This window comes from Varanus komodoensis, unplaced genomic scaffold (genome assembly GCF_004798865.1).
Source record: "Varanus komodoensis strain SLA01 unplaced genomic scaffold, ASM479886v1 scaffold2, whole genome shotgun sequence".
Lineage (NCBI taxonomy): Eukaryota > Metazoa > Chordata > Lepidosauria > Squamata > Varanidae > Varanus > Varanus komodoensis.
Window position 1 is genome coordinate 22,349,079 of NW_025335568.1, and position 13,546 is coordinate 22,362,624.

General features: G+C 43.8%; 1 protein-coding gene across 1 annotated transcript; it reads left to right on the forward strand.

The window, feature by feature from the left end:
• Nucleotides 1–579: 579 nt before the first annotated feature.
• LOC123023105 (cytochrome P450 2U1) lies at nt 580–11,484 on the forward strand. Its single transcript, XM_044429499.1, has 5 exons — nt 580–1,180; nt 3,122–3,757; nt 5,915–6,076; nt 7,725–7,892; nt 8,688–11,484. Exons 1-5 carry the CDS (start codon nt 676–678, stop codon nt 8,864–8,866), a joined length of 1,650 nt encoding a protein of 549 aa, XP_044285434.1. The 5' UTR covers nt 580–675; the 3' UTR covers nt 8,867–11,484.
• Nucleotides 11,485–13,546: the final 2,062 nt, after the last annotated feature.

Here is a 13,546-nt window from a genome sequence, read left to right on the forward strand (position 1 = left end):
TCTGGGGAGCGCGTTCCATAGATTGGGCGCCACCGCAGAGAAAGCCCTCCTCTGGATACTCACCCTCCTAATATCTTTCACGGAGGGTTTCCGGAGAAGGGCCTCTGCCGCCGATCTCAGGTTCACCGGCTTTGCGTCTGTGGGGTGAACAAACTGATCGGAGGCAGGGCTGGAGTCTGGAGGCTTCTTGCCTTAAGAAATTGTACCTGGTGGAATGGATTTGACCTCCTTCCCTGTCTTGCTTTAGCCTTTCCCCACTCCTTTGTCCCCACCCCCCTTTCTTTTTGCTGCCCCTTTTCGCGTTCCTGGATTCTGAAGGCTGCGACGAGCCGGGAGCCGATCTCTGCCGCTCCTTGCAGCAACCGTATAATCTGGGACAAGGAACGAGGAGAAGAAGAGCGATAGTGATCAGGAAAAGTCTGGAGAATCCCCTTTCGCTCGTGACGTCACGTCAGGGGGTAGTTTCCTCTTCTCCCCCCGCCAAGACTAGCGTTCTAATCGCTCCGCCCTCTTTTCCCCGGCCAGCCAATCAGAGGAGAAGGCTTCGCTACCGGACGGTGGGCGGGGGCGCGCCACCATCAACAATAGCCGGGAGGAAGATGTAGCGATTGCTACTGACAGTCGCGCGGCGGGAGGAGACCGGAGACCGACCCAGGGCAGTCCGCTAAGGGCAGGATGGCGGTGGCGAGCGTGGAGGAGCAGGCGCCGCCGCCGACTTCAGCCTGGCCGCTGGCTCTGGGCCGAGACCCGGTGAGCTCGTCGCTGCTGGCGGCCTCCGGGCTGCTTTTGCTGATGGTTTTCTGGCGGCTGCTGGGCCGCCGCTGGGCGCTGCAGGGTATGCCGCCGGGTCCCAGACCTTGGCCGCTGGTGGGCAACTTCGCCTTCGCCCTGTTGCCCGGCCGGTTGAAGATCAAGCGAGTGGTTGGCGTCGTCGGTGCCGAGCAGATGCTTAGCACTGTGAAGGTCTCCAGCTGCAGCGCCTCCCGGCCCTTCTCGGTGCATTTGCTGCTCACCGGCCTGGCCAAGGTCTACGGCAGCATCTTCAGCCTCTTCGTGGGCAGCCGCCCCATCATCGTGCTCAGCGACTTTGAGGCTGTGCGGGACGCCCTGGTCAACCAGGCCGAGGTCTTCAGCGACCGGCCCAGCGTGCCCGTGGTGGCCATCATCACGAAGAAGAAAGGTGATGGGGCTTTCTTGGGCGGCCCTCCCGATCGCAAGGGCTCAGTGCACGCCGCGCCTGTGATGCGGGCGCGACTGATGAATGGGTGTCCGGGGCGAAGGGCTGCAAGCGAAAGGCTTGCAGACTGTGAAGACTGCGCTGACGTGTGGTGGCTTGCATTTTGCTCGACCGTTCGACCTCATCTCCGAGTAAATGTATCAGCCTTCAAGGTGCCAGAAGGCTCTTTTGCTGATAGTGTAGAAGGGTTGAAATCCCCCTTTAACTGGGAATTAAACGCAAGATAAATGCAGAGTATTTCACATTCTTGGTCTTAGGCTGTAGTCCCCAGCACGGTTGCTGGGGCTGTTTGATCCTTGAACATGGTCTGACTTACTGAAATAGGATTGTATTGCATAGAGCCTTTACAGTCCCCCTGCAAAGTAGGCTCATACGATCGGGTGCCGGAGGGACACTGAGGTAACAGTGTCTTGCCTAAGTGCATTTACAGCTGAGAGTGAGATATATTTTAGCCACATTACTACACCACCTCTTTAGATGCACCCTCTGCAAAATGCATGCATGAAGTTCCTTGTGAACTAAAGATGTGTATAGCTGTGTCTATTTGATGGCATCTTGGTGGAAAAGGAGATCATATGAGTGCTGAGAGTGTTCATTTGGTGGATTTCAATTAGAAAGAGCTTTGTGTGTGCGGGGGCGGGGGGGGGAGTGCATGAGAGTGCCCTGGTGTTATAGCTGAAGTGTACACACCCTTTGGTGTAGTTGTTTGGGCTTTTGTATTGTGAAACAGAGGAGACCTTGGGTCTATTTGCATATGAGGTTCTTCCAGTATTTAATCAAAACAGTTCATACTTTATCAACAATTCTCTTATCATCCTCGCCGTCAGCTGTTGATAATGCTGATGCAAGTGGGACCCTTTGGAAGGAACTGGCCTCTCTTGTAGAAATGATTAAAATGTCTCGATCTGTTTCCTTTACTGACTCTGTAGTCCTGTAGCTTTCTGTGCATGTGTGTGTATTACTGTCACCTTACTTGTCAAGAGCAGGCATTCTGGAAATAGACATTCAGCTCCCTGGGTGCAGATGCTGAATCTTTAAAGATCTATACTTCCCATATGCCCCAGCCAGCATTTCCAGTGGCTAGGATTTATAAGAGCTGAAGCCCAAAACCATGAAGACAAACTGCCTGCATAGCTCTACGCAGAGCTAGCATGTTGATCACTTTTGCTAAACTGAAAAGCTGCAGCTGAATGGGTGACCATGTGTTGAAACAGTGCAGTGGGTTGGACTTGATGGCATTATAGGCCACTTCCAAATCTACTTCTGTTTTGTTCTGTTCCCCACCTCTGCTATAGGAGTTGCCCACCTACTTCTCAGGTACTTCTTTCATTGGTGTATCTGTGTCCCATCTATTACTTTGTAGAGGTACACAAGTAGTTGGAGTAACTGCTGTATGCAAGAGATAAGTAGAATGGATATTGCCACTTAAAGGGAGTTGAACTCTCTGACCACTGAAGTATTTTGCAGCTTGAACATGTTATGAATCCTTCCAGTACCACTGTCTTGTTATTGTTGTGATTTAAGATATTTATGACATGGCCATGTAGTGGGTCAATGCAAATTTTCCAGCTCTCTTTGCATTCACTCTTCAACCCACATTGTAACAACTTGAGCTATCACTGAAATGGTTTAGAACAGTAAAAGGTCCTCTGAGTGACTTCAAATGTGACTGTTTTGTGGATTAAAAGAGAGGCTGTATGATGTTTGCACTCCCTGTTCATTCTGTAAAGTCACCCCGTCCAAAGCCAATATCAGAAGTTGAAATTTGGGGTGGCAGGGTAGGGAGAGACCCTACACAAGATTTCTGGGGTTCAAAGGTCAGATGACTCTTGCCAAGAAAATGAGTAACCTCATTTCTGATCCAAGCATTTTCATTTCATTTAGGTGTGGTGTTTGCACCGTACGGCCAAGTATGGAAAAAACAGCGGAAGTTCTCCCATTCGACTCTCCGTCACTTTGGATTAGGGAAGCACAGCTTGGAACCAAAGATTATTGAAGAATTCAAGTATGTCAAAGGAGAGATCCTGAAGCATGGAAGGGAGCCGTTCAACCCCTTCCCCATTATTGGCAACGCGGTTTCCAATATTATCTGCTCGATGGCCTTTGGCAGGCGCTTCGACTATGATGACGTGAACTTCAAGGGCATGCTGAGCCTCATGTCGCGGGCCCTGGAGATCAGCTTGAACAGCCGCTTCCTTCTCATCAACATCTGCCCTTGGCTGTACTACCTCCCTTTTGGGCCGTTCCGGGAATTCCGACAGATCGAGCTGGATATCACGATTTTCCTGAAGAAAATTATTGCACAGCACAGAGAGAGCCTGGATCCTCAGAACCCCCAGGACTTCATTGATATGTACCTCCTGCATGCGGATGAGGAGAAAAAGACCAACAGCGAGAGCAGCTTCGATGAAGAGTACCTGTTCTTTATTATTGGAGATCTTTTTATCGCGGGCACGGACACAACATCCAACACGCTGCTCTGGAGCCTGCTTTACATGGCACTTCACCCCCAGGAACAAAGTAAATGGCATTCCTTCTCGTCTCTGTGTCTCCTGTGGCGGCTAGGCCTCACTGGGTTTGCTGGGAAAGGCTTTTCACAGAGTGGGTAATGAAGATCAGTGTGGTGGAGCGCTTGATGTGGCCCCTACCTTAAGAGAGGGGTGGGCGGCCGCTGGAGCCCCTGGCTCTGTTGCTGCTGCCTGCCGTCACTTCCTTTTCAGGAGGTGTGTATTCACAGGAGCAAGATGAAAGAGCAGCCTCTGTTCTGAGCAGGTTTCCAGGGTGGGAGAGGGCAAGCACATGAGTGGTGACCAGGAGGAGGCAGCTTTTAGGGTTTGTTGCCATATGAAGCAGAAATTTAGACATTTTATTCCTAGTGTTAAAAAAACACAATGGTTCACTGAATATTTTAAATATATCCCAACTATTATTTCATTCTCTTGCCACCATAGCCTCTTTGTATTCTACGATTGAAATGAGCAGATGTCTGGGCTTTTAGCTGCCATTAGTCTTTGCCTGTATGGCAATACAAATGCTGGGATCCAGACAGGAGGGCCCAGACATCGGACTCTACCTTCTGTGTATCTCTTCTCTAAAGCACATACCTGTGATGTGAATTGCACTGGATACATTGATATGCTGTTAACACAAACTACCTGTTGGAAATTTAGGATATTTCTTGGTTTGCCCATTGGCACGGGTGTGAACTATAGCAGTCAGCCATGATTCAGAGAAGTTTCAGAATCAAAAAAAGGAAAAACATATATTTTCTGTTGGACCAAATCATTTTGCTATTATTACACTGCATTTATATCCCACCTTTCTTCTTGGAAGAACCTCAAGGCACTTACAATTCCTCCTCAGTACTTAACATGTAAGATGAAATGCACACAGTCATTTATGTATGCTCAATCAGAAAACGATTTATGTGGGTCATGGTAATAGATATTCTTCTGAGCTAAGTTTGGCATCTGTTCTTTGCATGACTATAGTGCTTTTAAAAGCTGTGTCACTGACAAAAAACCAGCAACTGAATAAATGTATTGCTGTACTCTAAAAACATAAAGTAAAAAGGCATCTCAAAGCAATTCTCAGACCTTCTTAGTTCTTGCATACAATATAACGGGGAACTGAAACTTGCTGAAATTAGGTGAAATGTGAAGTAAGGAGGTTTTGGTGCCTGCAGTACTGCTGATGCAGACTGCTGCTCCAGCCTGGTAGTAGCAGATTAAAGAAAAGAGGCCCAAGGCATCTTTTGTGGGTAGTGGTGGTAATTTTGAATATGTTGATGTGACTGGTCCACACGCATTGCCATTTGAGGACCTCACCATTCTAGGAGGGGTCCAAGCTTTCCCCAAAGCAGTAAAAATACTCCTAAAAGCCAGGTAACCTTACCAAAGTAAAGCCATTGTAATTGTATCCAACTAGATGAGGGTTCCATCCATTTTCATGTAACTTGTTTTTCAAAGAAGTGTTTTCTGACTCTTCCTAAAATTTGGAATTTTAGCCACTCAAGGGCAGTGTTTGACATTTAATTGGCTATTAAATTGTCAGAAGAGAGATGCCCTGGAGCCCAATCTTTCTTTGCTCCCTTACCCCAAAGAAGCATGTAAAGTCAGAATGGAAATACAGTTTTAAAGTAACTACATTCTGGGTTTTTTAAAGCAGCTTTCCATTTAGTTTAAAAATATTTAATACAATACAAGGAAAAAAACAAATCTGGAATAACATATGAACTCTCTCTCTCCCTGGATTTATTTATTTATGTTTATTTTTCGATTTATATCCTGCCTTTTTCCTACAAAGGGCTCAAGGCAGCTTACATCATTCTCCTCCTCCATCTTATCCCCACAACAACAACCCTGTGAGGTAGGTTGGGCTGAGAGTCTGTGACTGGCCCAAAGTCACCCAGTTGGCTCCATGGCTGAGCGGGGACCAGAACCCAGGTCTTCTGAGTCCCAGTCCCATGCTCTTAGCCACTACACCACACTGGCTCTCATTCATGGATCTGTAGCATGAATGAGTCTATATGCCACATATCCTTTAGTTTATTGTAATTTTTATGTATTACATTTCTGTACTATCCAATAGCTGGATTCCCTGGTTTATGGCTGTAGTTTCCAATTTCCATCTCTCCTCCAAAGCTCAGCTTTCTGAATTTATTTTTTCTTGGCATAGAAAAGGTACAAGAGGAAATTGAATTGGTGATTGGACACGATAGGCCTCCTTCCCTTGCCGACAAAGCACGGATGCCCTTCACAGAAGCAACAATCATGGAAGTTCAAAGAATGACAGTGGTTGTGCCTCTTTCCATTCCCCGGATGGCATCGGAGACAACAGGTAAGTAATATAACAGGCCTCCAATTATGTATACAGCTTATTTGTGTTGGTATGAGTCCATTTGCCCATTTGCCCATGTGGGAGAGGGACGAAAAAGCTGATACTTGAATAATAGGCACTTCCAAATATTGTTCTTCTGCTTTAACTTACACACTGAGCATTCTTTGCACTTGATCACTATGAGACATTCAAAGAAACTTCCCCTGGCTCCATTTTTTCCCTCAGACTCTCATCATGTTGGGGCTTCCTGGCTTTTGGGCAGCTGTCTTCAATTGATTTTAAGAGGCTGTAATGCCTTCCTAAGGCTTAGCGCTAACTACACCAATATTTTAGCCCTGTCTCTTTGTCTCCAGTCCCATCCATCACTGGAATAGGCCTGTAAAGGCTTCTTCAAAATTTGATTTGGCCCTTTGGCTGAAAGAAGTTCCTTAGTCCTGAAGTAGAGGAACACAGAAACATAGGAAGCTTTCTTATGGAGAGTCAGGTCATTCATCCATCAAGATTAGTCCTGGTGCACTTATTTGCAGCAGTTTTCCAGAGTCCAAGTCAGCAGTCGTGGGAGTTTAGAAGCCAACTGTCCACTATCTCTTCTTTTCCTGCTTCAAAGAGCAATGATAGAGCTCCAAAGAGAAGAATGGACCATGATCAGACTTGAGTGGTGCAATTTCAGGGCTTCTCTTGCCATTTGGCAGATAGATTGTTCATGAGTTACTTTTGTGACTAGGCAAATTTTGTGCTACAGTGCACTGTAGCTTAGACTATGCAGTGTTGCTCTTCAGGGCTTATACCACTTCTAAAATGGGTGGCCTCCTTTAGCTGTTGACAAACCTGAAGAAAGAAAGCAGTGTACATATTTACTTCATTATTAATGTTTACATACAGCTTTATCTACTAAAAAGCCATCAAGGTAGTGTGCAAAACATTACACACAATCAAAATTTAAAAAAATGAAAAGAATATAACACTGTATTAAAACAGAGTATTGATAAGACAGTGGCCAGTCACTCAAGAAAGGCTTCCTGAAATAAAGATGATTTCAGCAGGTGCCCAAAACAACACAGGGTTGGTGCTTGCCTCACCTCTAGAGATAGAGAGTGCCATGGGACTGGGGCTTCCACACTGAAGGCTTTGTCTCGGCCATAGGTCCATGTGGAACTGTCAGGACATGTCCGCTGATGACCTCGACAACCAGGCAGATTACAGAATTGCACAATGCTGTGACAAACCGGTGTCAGTGCAGCTTTGTTGCTCTACTTCTCCCCTCCCCTCCACCCCTTCTGTGCTTTTGTGGGAGAGATTTAAATCACATCTAGATATTCATAACTGTGTGTTCGCAACTGATCACACTCCACGCACACACAAAGCGCACACACAGACAACCCACCAGAACTTGAGCATATTTATGACCCTATGATTTCTGTGGATGAGAGGTAAACAGAGCTTTAATTGCTGGTGTTTGAATGTTTTTAATTTTGGATTGTGATTTTATTCTTTGTTAAAGTTAACTATCTATTCTGAAGCAACTTACACTGAGGTTTCACCCAAAAGTTGGCACGTAAATCTTTGACAGCAATACATAAATGAGTAACTATTATGTGGTTAAAACTGATTAATGTGACTAAGAATGATTTATTCTTCTTTTTTCAAGTGCTGCAGGGCTACACTATTCCAAAGGGCAGTGTAATAATTCCTAACTTGTGGTCCGTGCACAGAGATCCCAACATATGGGAGAGACCAGATGATTTTTATCCTGCAAGGTTTCTCGATGAAAACCGCCAGCTCCTCAAAAAAGAATCATTTATTCCTTTTGGCATTGGTAATTTAAACCTGTTATGGATGCATATTACAAGGATAAACATACAATCTTCATGAGATAGGAGAGGGTTTTCAACCCAAGGGATTTATCACGCACTCATCATTTCCTACTTATGGTTGTTTGCAAGTTCTCTAGGCAACATCATGGCCCTCCAATTCACCAGCACTTTTTGAGAGCAGGGGAAATGAGGCCTTTAATTATGAAAGCAAAGCTATGTATGTTTTCCTCTTGCATGTGTACTATTCCTCTATCACACTTCGCTCCCTAGATGTTATGAAGCAGAAAAGCAATAAAGGAGAGGCTTTTTGTGTTTAAACTCTTTAAAACCATGTGTGTTAAGCAGGTTGGAGGCAAAAGGGCCAGAATGAATGTGGCTTTTTTTCATCCTGTCTCACAGAGCCCATTTACTGCCTTTCCAACTTGGTGCCTTCCGGATGTATTACACTGCAGCTCCCCTTTTTTCCAACCATCTGTTTGCTGTAATTGATCACACTTTGTATAAATAGTCAGGGTTGGGGATGAGTAAGCCAAATGGGGACCCAGTGGAGTGGTTAAAGTCCGTCTCCCCTCAGAATCAGGAGCCTGCATTTATTCAAGAGGAAGTTAAAATAGAACCTCTGTTTTGGGTTTTAAAGTAGCATATGCTTTGGGTTTATGAAAACTTGGTTTTCCTAGGACCCATTATGATCTCAATATAATTTCTTTTAAAAATGGGTTGCAAGGTAAAGTGTAAATATTTATTTACTGTGATACTTCTTTTTAAACTCTGTCTAACCTCTTTGATTTCTTTCTCAGGAAAACGAGTGTGCATGGGAGAGCAGCTGGCCAAGATGGAACTATTTCTGATGTTTGTGAGCCTTCTGCAAAATTTCACCTTCCTGTATCCCGAAGACTCCAAAAAGCCATCAATGGAAGGAAGATTTGGCCTGACTTTAGCTCCATTTCCATTCAACATAATTGCCTTAAAGAGATGAATCAGCCTCTGACAAGAATGCTGCATGATGTTTGCATTATTCTAATGAAATTCAGGGCTATACATTCAAATGCACTTCACTAACAAAATCACCAAGCCTGAGCAGGAATAGAAAGCCTGCAGCCCACAATGTTCCCTTTTAGCCTGGGGATTTTTTCAGTAGATACGTTGAACTCTGGACAGTGGGGAAAAAACAAGCTTCTACTTCTCAGAGTTGCAGAGCCATGAGTGGTGGTTGTGGTGCAGAAATTCTTACCAAATCTGTCAGGCATCAAGTGGATTTTTATATCAGAAAATTCATTTATACAGTAGGACAGCAGGTGACCATTAACAGAGTGAAAAGTGACAGTGTATTCAGATAGCTCATTTATTGGAGAATACTGGCATCCTTTTGAAAGGGTGCACTGAAGGTTCATAGAGAAGCATCTTAAAACCCCATGGTTCTTCCTCCATCTGAGCGAGTCTCACGTTTACTAACCTTCACTGTGAAAAGAGCAGTCTTGCGCACCACTGATTTAAATGCTGGTTCAGTCCTCAGGCTTGCCTTGTTCCCATGCTTCAGGCAGGGTGACAGCTTTTTAAAGGTGATATTAAGCGCTGCATGTACATTTATTCAATGAAATGTACATTTCACACACTCATTCCAATAATGCTAACAGAAAAATGTGGAAGACTTGCTTTAGGGGAAATGGGTTATGTCAGTGGGCTTCAGACAATCAGCACTGTGCACAGCTGGTTTCTGCTTCAGTCATGCAGAACCTGCTTCTCCCGAGCCTTGATCTGGCTGAAAAGATCCGAATGTGTTTCGTGTACTTCTACAGCTCAAAACTATACATCTGTATATATTCTGGAGCTTGCTTCATGGTAGCTCTATTACTGCTAAAACTGGATCCTTTTGAGATTAGTTAAATCTTACTTTCTATAGTTAGCTGGCCTTTGGGTTTTCCTGTATTCTTAATTTACTGCAGATCTGCGCTGAGCCAAACTGATTTAGCCAGCAATTGACCTGCAATGGCTGTAGAAAAAATATTTGAGGGTCAGTGTAGGGGCCATAGGAAGCAGTGTTTACAGGTTCAAATTATACTGCTTCAAGCAATTTGGCAAACCTTTGCATGCTTAACTGTACGTGATGCAAAATGTACAGGAAGGCAAAAGCATTTCTAATCCTGCATACTTGCTTATGTTACTGTATGTGGAAGGAGGCCATTTCCTGATGGCATCCTTTGCCTTTACTCCTCTGATCTTTGTGGGAGTTATGAATGTGCAAATGGTAGAAGCTTGTATTCAAGCCAACAAGTCACACTAGCGCCTGCACGTTTATCCAAGGATAGGAAACCATACTGCCAATGCTTTGGGCTGACCTATTTGCCAGTGAATGGTGGTAGTGATGTGAGTCAAAAGTGGTACAAGCCTCTAAATCAACAGTGTGCAGGTCTGACCTGTGCTGTTGAGATTGCCGAGTGGTCATGCCTTTAAGGTAGGCAGGTCACCTGGAAGTTTCTTGAAGATTCTTCATTGCAAAACAGTAATTGCCCTGCTTACTTTCTGCTTGGAACAAGAGGCTTAATAGGCAAAAAGCACTGGCTGAATTCACATATCTTAGCAAACAACCCTGTGTGGTTTCCAAGGGGCATGGATTTTTGACCAAACCTATCAATCAGACAACCATGTGTGTTCCCTGCTTCATTCTCCCGCTCTTGTCATGCTTTCTTCACAAATGAAATCTTTTTCCTTACACTATTGCTGCTTATGGACTTCAGCAGCCTCATCTTGATTGGTCTGCTGAAGTTTTGAGACAGGTTCTCTTGCCTTCCTCTTGTAAGTATATCTGCATTTCTGCAGTGCTTCCTAGCTAATTCAGCTGCAAAGGATTTTTTTAAAAATTTAAATCATAGTTGCTGCAACACCCCCTTCTTCCTCCATGCAGTATCCAGTTTCTTCCTATTTCCAAAAGCAAACAAGAATGAAGTGTGTGATGCCACCTGTGTTGCTGGGGAGCTGAGGGTAGATAAGGATGACTGAGTGGCCACTCTCTTAGCAGGACTCTGTGGTGTTCCCATACCAGCAATGGCAAAATGGAAATGCTGGGTCCAGATGACCAGAGAAGTCATGGTGAAGCATGGAAACCTTAGAACAGATTACTGCTTCTGTCTGTGGTTTGGAGAAACGAAAGGTGCTGTACAGAAAGACTGTGAGCGGGTCTGGAAAACACAACAGATCAACAAGGGTATGACATGGCTTCTCATGAACCATTATGAAGCTGGCAGTTGAACTGATTCATTGTCTGGCATGTTAGACCTCCTGTAATAAGGCAACATTTTAATGAAGCACTTTATATTTTAATCTGGATCCAAAGATTGGTATTTCTGTATTTTTGTAGGTGGTAAGGCCTTGCTAATGATTATATATATGTAAGTTCCCTACATCTTGCTGGCTTTTTCCTTTTTCAAAATCAATGCCTTGTTTAGAATTTTAGTAGGAAGGATTGTTAATACTGTTAGAAACTAGCATCTGAGACAGGTGCTAACTTTTAAAAATGTGCCTCTATTTCTACATATAGCCTGAGATCTCTTTCTCAGTGTGAATCTCCTTTAAATAAACCTTTTTATTTGAAAAGCACTACTATCTGGAAGTCAATTGACTTTTTGCTTTTTCTCAGTCTCTTGCAATTTGCTTGGGGAAGAAAAATCAGTCCCTGCCATACAATGCTTGGAAAAAGGACAATTTTAGCTCAAAGCTGAACTCATCTAAATGTTTCCTGGAGGTGGCATGCTTGGGGCCTGAGAAGATCTATTACATGAATGTCCTTTCCCAGTTCACCCATGAGCTTGTGCTGACCCTTTTTTTCCTCTTTTCAAGGCTGGAATACTGACCTCAGGAGAGAGGTGAGATGGACCTCAGGAAAGCTTTCTGTTGCAGCAAGGCTGGGGCCAGAAGGGAGAGTTTGAAGTCAGGAAAACCCTTCTGAAATTGGATATTGGTGGCCATGATGGATTTATGCTCATTTACACCATCTAATTGGCAATCCAGTAACAATTATTCCCAGGTAAATGAGAGAATTGCAGCTTTAGCAGTATTTCCCGAAACACTCATGAGTACTATAGTTTTCTGTGTATATGGCAAGGGTTTGGAAGGCATGCAAATCTAAAAAAGAATGAAGCTTTAGAATTCTATAAAACAAAAATGCTACATTTTCACATTTTTTCTGAATTAGACACATTCCATGCAAGTAAACTCCACATTCAGTACCATGTTCTGGTTGTAATCCAGAAGAGTGGATCATCTGGCAAAGACGAACACATGCAATGGTGGCCTGTAACAGTGCAGAGCTGTTGCCTTCTTGTCCTGCTTGCAGTTTGGCATCTGACTAGACACCATGTAGGAAACAAGCTACTGACCGAGATAAACATTTGGTACACTCCAGCAAGGCTGCTCGTATATTATTTACTGCTCTTATGTTATTAATTTCTATGTTATATAGTGCTAATTAATAAATATTAATAATGAATGCATGTTAATTAACACTATATAAAGTAAGATTTTACGTGACTGATGGCTATTCCTATGCATCTGGAAACTGCCTCTCTCCCATCCTGATTTATCTGGAATCAAAGCAATCTTTGATTCCACTGTGACTCCCTTTCAAGTGTTGTATTCCTTAAGATCATGATGAAGAGCTCATGCTGAAAATGGCATCATAGGGCAATATATGCATATTCAATCTGCACTGGGATTTATTATGTTCATATTAGTTTTACAAAGTTACATAAACAGTGCTTTCCTCTGGCTAATCTTCCTGCTTTCCAACCTGAGAACATTCTCTTTTTTTTAACCCCAGCTTAGGGCAGCTGATTCTGCAAAGCTATATTTTGCACACTGATATGGTTGGCAGATCAAAATAAGCCATGGTGCATTGAATGTAAATCATGTGTATTTCAATAGCAGCTAATAGGACACAATTTTCATAATCATCATGTGGACACAACTTGTCCTGTCATCTGAACCTATGCAGCATGGCTTATGGGAGTGGGAAGTAACTTATGCTTATTAGAAGGTTGTTTCCCTCTCACAAGCTATGGCACCTGGGTTTGGACAACAGGGTGGTGATAAAAATCTATCCTACACAGACCTGTCACATGCCACAATTTAAATATGTGTTTGCGTTTTGTAGCTGGGGTAAAACACATTCTAAAAGCCTCATTCCTTTTTGTGCATGTAACTGTTTTGGACTTCTAAAATCTGATTTCAAATCAAAAAGATGTAGTTCAAAAAATCCAAATCTGTCTTCCTTTCATTATGTATTAAAAGAAGGAGCTAGACAGAGGGAAGATAAGGAATTTAGGTAGCAAGAAACAGAGCTGGTCACCCAAGCTGGGAGACTGCAGTGAGGGTAGGGCTACAAAGTGGAAACTGGGAATTGCAGGAGGCATTGCTTCGACATGCTTGACCCTTTGTCCAGTAGTTTTTATAACCTTATTTGCTTTCTAGTCCTGCATATTTAAAAAGGGCATTATTATCTGCAACAAGAATCACTGTTTTGAAAGAGCACATGTTCTGTTGGCAGACAATTAAGACTTAAGTGGCCAGAAGCCCCTGCCAATAGAGCACTGGGAATGGGCCCAAAACAGACAGACATGTACTTTCTGCCCACACTTAGCCGAAAGTGACGGATGATAGGAGT

What these genes read in the sequence shown, in the direction of transcription:
- LOC123023105 (XM_044429499.1), top strand. Translation starts at nt 676, where the DNA reads ATGGCGGTGGCGAGCGTGGAGGAGCAGGCGCCGCCGCCGACTTCAGCC. An exon ending in ACTTCACCCCCAGGAACAAA is followed by an intron (nt 3,758 to 5,914) that starts GTAAATGGCATT and finishes TTCTTGGCATAG; the next exon opens with AAAAGGTACAAGAGGAAATT. An exon ending in ATTTATTCCTTTTGGCATTG is followed by an intron (nt 7,893 to 8,687) that starts GTAATTTAAACC and finishes TTTCTTTCTCAG; the next exon opens with GAAAACGAGTGTGCATGGGA.